This window comes from Schistocerca cancellata, chromosome 1, assembly GCF_023864275.1.
Source record: "Schistocerca cancellata isolate TAMUIC-IGC-003103 chromosome 1, iqSchCanc2.1, whole genome shotgun sequence".
Classification (NCBI taxonomy): domain Eukaryota; kingdom Metazoa; phylum Arthropoda; class Insecta; order Orthoptera; family Acrididae; genus Schistocerca; species Schistocerca cancellata.
The window spans coordinates 760,068,743-760,077,795 of NC_064626.1; the positions used below are offsets into that span (position 1 = coordinate 760,068,743).

A 9,053-nucleotide genomic window follows, 5' to 3' on the forward strand; every position below is an offset into this window, starting at 1 on the left:
AATCACTTGTTCCAAATCATTACTATCTATTGTGCAAAATGATCCATGGAACATGAAACTAACTAACTAATCAACCTTACAACATACATACTATTTGAAAAATTGTAATTGCAACTTATGCCTCAAAGATGAATAAACAGTCTCATGTGTGTCACAGCATAGCAAAGCAGGCAAGAAGCTCTGGGAAGAGAAGTTTAACACAACAATTCAGGTTTCTCTGTCAAGTGAATATTGGTTTAGTACTACTCACTGATAATGGACACGAAAATATAAGGGTCAGTGCAAATCGTTAATAAATCAATAATGTATTTTAATATGCTTCCATGCTATTAATGTAAAACAGTCTTTTGGTACAGTGAAGGTTTTAGAACCCATTCAAAAATAAAATTCTTGCAAAGAAAACAAGACACCACTATCACCAAATTTCAACAGAATAATATGCTGTATCCCTTGAAAAATTGAACTATTGCTACTATATGGAAGGCAACTTCACCTACTTCTTAGGACATTCTAAGTACAGTTTAGAAAAGTGTGTTCACTTATATAATACCTATATTACAAATATTCTACAAAAAAAAATCTATTGTTCTGTTGGCAAATCTGATTTTTCTATCTCTGGCTGTTTGGTTGAAGATTTTCCTGAAGACCTATAATGCTCATTGTTTTAATAATTTCAACCAGATCTTATTGAAGTTCTCATGTGTAAGACCACCAGACATAGGACATTATATTAATAAAATATTTATGGTTTTTATGGAGATACTACCACTTGTGTTGCAAGCAGACAATGATAACAAACAGTGAAGGTTATATTGGGATTGGCGATTCATATGCAAACACTTTAATGTAAAATATCACTTTATTGTCTCTGCAGGAGACATTTAACAGTTTCAACTGTTTTATGACAAACAGTTGCTTTACAGCAATAGTAGTAAAAGAATAATCTAAAAATATATTGCATCACACAATTAGTTATACAGAATATGCATAAATGGAAAACAACAGATACAGAGCAACTCTGTACGTACAGAAATACATTTCTTTAAAGCTTAAATAATAAACCCTTGAATGAACATCCAAAAACCTCTGAGGTAAGATAGTCTGTCAATTTGAAGTCATAAAATCCCTTGTCACAATGCTAAAAGAATGTGCACTTCAGACACAGTTTTTTTTTTTTTTTCTTTTTCGTAATTGTATTTTGGTGTAAAGCTCCAGTTAGCTTGAATCATTTGAGTTTTCATTTAATATTTTATTGTTAAGCAGAATGCTATCAAGACACACTGCTGTTTCGGACAAATGTGTCCTATGGAAAGAATAAAAGCCCAGCAAGACATCTTGCAATAAGGTGTTCTCAGAACAAATTAAAATCTAATTTGTACAACGAATAAATAGAATACAGTTTTCTGAAATGCACTGTAACAACAAATGTTTTTGCAACTTTTTTTATATTCAAACAAAATAATTAACATAGATAATTCATTTATTATATAACTCTGTTTATGCCAATTAGAATAAATGTGCCTCTCATGGAAGAGTATCATTTTAACTGTCACTAAAGGGTTTCAGTCACAAAATTAAAATATAAATATCTTGCTTACAATGATACTTTGTACCCACTTCATAGAATTCTTTGAGCCTCATTTCTGAGCTCTATGTACACAGTATGGTACACCAGTCACAAGCTATTTGTACTGAGGAGTTTAAGCACTCCACAGCTCATTTAAAAAGAAACTGGAATTTTGGCTTATTCTGTATAGTAATTATTCAATGGAATGAGGTTTCATAGTACTTTATAGGTACATGAAAACAAACCACAATGTAATCACATTATAATTTGTGGCTCAGGCACTGAGCTTGCAATGGACTTGTGAGGCAATACTTGCCCACCATTTACATACAGTTCGTCCTTCACTATTACATCTTCACCAAGAACTGTAGTATTCTCCATTCTTACCTGAAATCATAAAAAAAACACTCAATAATTTCACAAAGTATGGGGCCATGCAAGTGATTTGCGTGTGCCTCTCTCCTACTCCCCACACACACTCAAATACTTAACACACAGAGAGGGGGCAGAGGGGCAACTGTACAACACCAATACAATGTGATACATGGATAACCTTTCTCATACCATTTTTTAAATTTTAAAATGCGAAAATACTTCTTACAATATGAAACGAAAATATAATAAATTGGTATTATGAGCTTGAATGAGACACACTGCTGTTTTACCACTGATTGTGTCCGTCCTAAGAATAGTTATAAAACTTGTTCATTCGGCAGTACAATACAATATTTCAGTCATCAAGTGTCATAATTTTCCTGCTTCCAATCAAATGGTAAGCAGTTCATAGCACATTAACTCATTTAGTTTTGGCAGCTTGAAATCACTGTTTGATTGTTTCACTAGTAGCAAACATTTCATTACATCTTAAAAATTGTTCTATGGGTTAGCACATATTTAAAATACTACCTTCCCACACTCAACACACAGTGAACACAAGCAGAGTGTCTATAGGGTTTATTTATGCAAATCACATCTAGCACTAATAATATTCTCAATTAGATAAATTGGAAGGACTTTTGTCTATCTTAGATTAAAGAGTACTAATATGTAATTTTCAATTTAAATCTGTGTATCTGGGACTGCCACGACCTTATAAAGATCAAGAAATTTTGTCAGGCACCTTCAAACAGCTATAGAGAGGCAATCCACAACCACATGTTTTGGATGATAATATGACAGCTCCCTACACACGCAATATATGAACAGCCTACAATACATTCTGTACTATCCAAATTGAGTGCTATTCAAATAATGCTGCACAACATAATCTGGGTCTCTACTAGTCCAGTCTACATGTACAGAGAACATCTCACTCAACAGAGAAGACTTATCTGGGCAGTCGCTTTGATTCTGGCTAAAGTCTAGATCAGGGCCAGCAGCAGTCACGGCAGTACCTAGCTACTTCTTATAGGTCGGCAATGCACAAATTCGCATAGCCAATAGGACAATTCTTTGACATAGTACCGAAATTGAAACCACTGTCAGTGTATTAGTGAGTTTTGAAAAGAGATATTTTGTTATTAAGGCAGCAAGTACTATAAAGTGGACTGATTTAAGTGAATACTGTAGGGAAAGACAGATTGCTAATTACCATAAAGAAGACAAGCAAAGTTGCAGACAGGCCCAATTAAAATACACTTATATAAAGCTTTTAGTCACAGCCTTCATCAGTAAAACACACACACACACACACACACACACACACACACACACACACACACTCAAACAAACTGCCAAATCCAGCATCTCGGGCCAGAATGCAACTATCATGTGGAATGCAAGCAGCAATCTGGAGGGGGCAGCAAGGGGATGGTGGTGCATGGGTGGGGAGAGAGAGACTAACTCTTTCCAGTGGAGTGTGCAGGGACTAGAATGCCCCAGCAGGCACAGCATCAGGAGGTTGTGCGGCAGGGAGGTGGTGGCAGGGGGAGGGGGGGGAGAAGAAGGGGAGCTAGGGACAACAAGTGGATGTGGTTGGCAGAGGGCAAATAAACAGGGTGGGAGATCAGAATGGGGAGAATAGGATAGGATTAGGGGGGGGGGGGTTGTGGAAACTGTTGCGTGGAGGGTGTGGGCATGGTATGTTGCCATGGGCCGGGGTAATTACAAGAGTGGAGAACGTGTTGCATGAGTAAGTCCAGTCTGCGTAGTTCAGAATAGCTGATGGTGGAGGGAAGGATCCAGATGGCTCGGGTAGTGAAGCAGCCATTGAAATTGGCAGCAAGGGATTGGGATTGGGAATGGCACAGGGGTGCACCAAGATGTTGTGGAGGTTGGGTGGCTGATGGAAAACCACTTTATGAGTGGTGGAAGTACCTCAGACAGGATGTCCCTCGTTTCAGGGCATGATAATAGGTAACCAAAGCCCTGGCAAAGGATGTGGTTCAATTGTTCCAGTCCAGGGTGGTACTGGATGATGAAGGGGCTGGATGTGGTGGGAGGATTGGGGGTGAGACAGGAAATGGCATAGGAGATCGGTTTGTGGATTAAGTCTAGAGGATAGTGCCTGTCCGCGAAGGCACTAGCGAGACCCTCAGCACACTGAGCACGAGAATTTTTGCCCCTGATGACGACATCATCCATTAGTGCATGTCTCCTGGATTAATTGCAGAGACACAAAAATGTACCAAATGTGGTGATTAAAACTACTACATAATTGCTCTGTGCAAGCACACTGAGTAAGTGGATTAATGTTTTTTAGTTAAATCATGGGAGAAGGTAGGTGGATCAATGTTTATTAATAACAGTCGCACATTCGATATATTAATAAACACTGATCCACCGACCTCCTCCCATGAATTAATTAAAAAACATTAATCAATTACTCAGTGTGCTCACGCAGATTAATTGCATAGCAATATAGAGTAGAGAAATATTTCACTGCTTTTTCGAAAACACTGTATCACAGGTTGCGACGCTGTCCTTGGTTTGCAGATACTAGCACAGTTTAAATAGCTGTTATTCAAACAAGGAGCAACTGAATTTATAATCCTCATTTACAGCAATGTTTTGCCCTTTCTTCTGAATGTATTACTTCAACACAAACAGCTGACACACCTTCCGTTGTTTCCATTATACCTCACAACAAGTGCTGACAACATTCCTGCACGGAACACATTAGTACACCCCAGGCCCTATTCTAGACTTTTACCTTGATTCCTGTGAGTCCCACAGCAGCTACATCTACACTCCTCAAAATCACTTTATGATGTGTTGTAGATGGTCCTTTGAGTATTACACTAAATTCTCGCTAATATGGCCCTCAGTAGTCCGGCTTCTCAGCAATCAAGCCAACATGCAGCCTCTAGTCGATCAAGCAGAAATGACGCATACAATAAATAATTCTTGTGTGCAACCATATTCTTAGTTAATAACGTCAAACAACGCTATACAGGTCTGAAATTGGGGCTTTCCGTATGGTTCAGTATCATGGCTTCTCAAAGAAAACACATTATGCTAGACCCTCAAGCAGAAGTACGAAACTCAAGCTAAACCGAGAGTCTTTGCAGAAAGCCACTGCTCTTGAGTACACTGTCAGACGAGCAACTATTTATGACCACACTTAAACAGATGGAGAGAGAATCAAGTACAGGGAAGTTATGATGAAACTGATGAACAAGAGGGCACAGGAGGAGAGAAAATTAAGGTTTCACATGCGTGCTGGTGCTGAAGCTGTAGACATCTTCCTGGAGTACATTGTCCAACAATTACAAACATGGAGTACCAATGTCATGCTTGTAAAGTCATTGTGTGATAAAAAATACTGCATTCCCATATCGTTATTGGACAACTAATAATTTAGGACATGTTTCATAACTATTTTCAACTACTACTGAAAAATTCAGGATGGACTACTGGCCGAAAGCTTTATTTGTGACAGTGTTTTTGTTGTGCCTATCTGTGACTCAGCATTTCCGCTATATGGTGAGTAGCAATTTTCCTTTCCTTAGTACATTCTATACTACTACTGTATATATACACGCTAAAAGACTAAGTTTTCTATTAAAATGAATGTATCTTTAGATTTTAAGTGATGCACCCGTATGTGCAAGGAATAGCCGGATTAGCAAGAGTCTAGTATATTAAACATCCACCACAATATTCAGTCAAAATGCACAGTACCAGTTAGATAACTTACGAATTGATAGTTATACTTACCCACTGACCAACAACGCTGCGCCACCCAACGATGCAACCATCCAGCCACGAATGAGATCGAACTGTTGCACCACGAAGAATAGTTGACCGTTTTACACAGACACCATCCTCCAACACAACTCCAGGTCCTATGGTTACATTGGGACCTATGCGGCAGCCCTCACCTATTCGAGCACTTGGATCCACTAAGACATTACCTACAGCACCTGGTCCAGAGTAGAGTCGTGTGGGCTCCTTCTGCCGCAAAGAAGTCAAGTAGAGGCACATTCCTTAACAAGAAAAATAAAATGAGTTCAATTTGATGAACACAGTTACACACATGTGGAGAAATGTAAATATGGAAGGGAAGAAGGAGGTGGGGGGGAGTTGATGTGGAAAGAGGTAAGAAGGGTAGGTGTGCACATCTGTCAAGCTCTTGAGAAGAGCAAACAACCACCTTCTTTGAAACTTCTCTCTCTTCTGTCACCAAACCAGGAAAATGTCCCAGAATGATCATAAATATACAATGATAGGTACAATGTCAGTTATGTAGCAGGATCCTTGGTCAATAAATTGCAATTTCTTAGAAATCTTCCACTATTTTTTGGTCTTTCACATGTCCACCCAACCAATTTATGTAGTAGTTTCATCTTCATGTTTTCTATAAAGATACGCTTAGATAATAGGCAGTTGTGACAAATTACAGTAACCATGAGAACTAACAATAAGGAACTTCCTGGCAGATTTAAAGTATTTGCTGAACAGGGACTCATAACAGGACCCTTGCTTTCAAGGGCAATGCTCTTAGCAACTCAGTTACCCACCTCAAGAGCTTTAATTCAGCTAATGTCTTTCTCCTAGCTCATTTACTATGAGCATTGTCCAGAAAAGGCAAGGTTTCAGGTTAGAGACAGGTCCAACACAGTCTCAATCTGTCAGAAAGTTTCAAAATAGCCCAGACTCTGCTGCAGATGAGAGAGTCACTCTAGAAATATTTGAGACTCCTTGTCTATTTATGTACATTTCATTACATGATAATAGGAACCAGATAGTCTTCGCAGTAAATGTTGAACAGCCTCAGTAGGATACAGAGGAATTTTTGAAATGAGCCTAGGGTTTGACCTGTGACACCGGAAACATGCAACAGCTATCCCCCATCCCCGCAGGCTCGGCTACAAATGTTGTGAGTACAAAAATTTCAAAGGCTCTCAACAATTACAAGTTCTTTTTGTATTATAAGAAGGCAGAAGTATGCATATTTTTAAATCGTAATACATTTATCAATGCAGTTAATCAAGTTCATAGTAGGTATGAAAACAGTAGCATGGAGGAAGCAGAGATATGAGCACACAGTTCCTTTTAAAGGACATCATTGTTGACTTTGAAATTCACTTTAATTGCAAACACTCTGTCACTTCAGCCTTTGTGTAATGTTCAAGTAGGAAGTTATATGTACTGGACCCCCATATGCAAAAAAATTGTTGGATATTTCTATTATTATTATTATTATTGCTTCCCTTTTAATGTTCCCAAAACTCATATGTTCAAATTCTTCCTTTTCGTAATATAACCACCTCTCTGACTCACTCTACCAATTCAAACAAACCTTTATCTTTCAATAATGAACTGTGGAGTGTGTACCAAGCCAACAGTTAACTCACCGTTATATTAGTTCCCACATCCAAACAAAAACAGATTGGATGGTAAGTCGAAATTACTTAATTAGTTAACTCAGTTTCTAAAATATGGTAAAATGACAAAAGAAATATGGCAGAAATTATTTATTTATGAGCCAATAAAATGGCTGAATCAAAAAATAAGTTTAAAAACACAGCCACAATAAGGAGCATTGCATCTCAGCGACTTACCTGTCAGAAAGTCTTTTGGCTGACCAACATCCATCCAAAATCCTTGTAGCTCCATTGCATACAACTGGCCTTCTTTTGCCATGTCAGGAAAAACTTCTTTCTCTATGCTTGTTGGGCGTAACTGAATACGCCTCAGGACTGATGGATTTAATATATACATCCCAGCATTAATTTTATTCGATACAAATTCTTGAGGTTTTTCTATAAAACTGTCGATTCGGCCTTGTTCACCATAAACTACGACACCATACTTGGATGGTTCCTCTACCTTTGTTACAATTATGGTACCTTCTTTCCCATGATTTTTATGAAACATTACCAGATCTTTAAATGGAAAATCACATATAATGTCAGAGTTTAGGACAAAAAATGGTTCATTGCTAGTAGTTAGAATGTCTTTGGCCAGTGCAAGTGGCCCAGCAGTACCCAACGGTTCAGTTTCATGCGAAAAAACTAGGCTTACACCTAATTTTTTCGCTTCTTCACTCAGTTCCTGTTCCATCTGTTCAGCGCGGTACGATACCGCCAAGACGATTTCCGACACTCCAGCTTCGACTAATGCTTCTATCTGATGCAAAAGCATAGGTTTGTTGGCGAACTCCACTAATGGTTTGGGGCGACTTAAAGTAAGAGGCCTTAGTCGCGTCCCATAGCCTCCAACCAATATCAGGGCTTTCATGTCGTCTATGTTACTTTCCTTCGCGGGCATTTCAGGCAAAGCTAATCCTGCAATTAAAGTAAATTCTTTTTACGATCGCAATGTATACAAAAGAACTCTCATTTTGTTGAAAGTTTTATATGAAATTCTTGTATTTGTTCATCACAACAAATAAGATAAACTTACTGTTTTCGCGTAAACAAGCGCTCGTTGACAACTGCACCGCCTTATCTCGCTCTCGGTGCGCCACGTATTCATTGCGGATTTGTACTGACGTCGATATTTCTTAGCAAACATTTTACTTGACACGTGTAAATAATAAGTCACAAAAGAGCTGTCTTAGCAACTTTCACAAAAGTTATCACACTGCCAGCACAGCACTTATCTCAACTCGACATACGTCCCTTTCCGTCGTACACACCCCAAAAAAACAACATTGACAGCTAAATTCGGAAAAACACCAATAACACAGCACTTAAAACAAACCAAAGAATTTCGCATTGTGACAATGCCATGAAGATGTCAATGCGACTGCTAAACTATCTGTGACAAAGAAGTTCATTCTGTTTACTATATCAGCGTTAAGATATTATAATTATTCGACGTCTGTAGATTATGAGGCAAAATCTAGGTTGGAAATTTTTATAAATGCTCACCTCATCAACTATATAAGCTGATATGAATTGGCTGTGAGTAAGGTCGATTAATTGTCAGTTAACAGTGGTCGTCACATCACGGTAAGTCAATTCGCCACTACCGAACGGCGAAAGTGATCTTTACGAGCTACCATCTGCGATACAAAAAGTTAGAGTATTGTATCGAA

At 38.3% G+C, this 9,053-nt stretch overlaps 1 protein-coding gene across 1 annotated transcript; it reads right to left on the bottom strand.

Moving 5' to 3' along the window:
• Positions 1–840: 840 nt before the first annotated feature.
• Positions 841–8,741, bottom strand: LOC126186347 (mannose-1-phosphate guanyltransferase beta). Its single transcript, XM_049928201.1, has 4 exons — positions 8,417–8,741; positions 7,573–8,298; positions 5,726–5,994; positions 841–1,954 (listed from the first exon to the last, which is right to left on the bottom strand). The coding sequence occupies exons 2-4, from the start codon at positions 8,279–8,281 to the stop codon at positions 1,823–1,825; spliced, it is 1,110 nt and encodes a 369-aa protein (XP_049784158.1). The 5' UTR covers positions 8,282–8,298; positions 8,417–8,741; the 3' UTR covers positions 841–1,822.
• Positions 8,742–9,053: the final 312 nt, after the last annotated feature.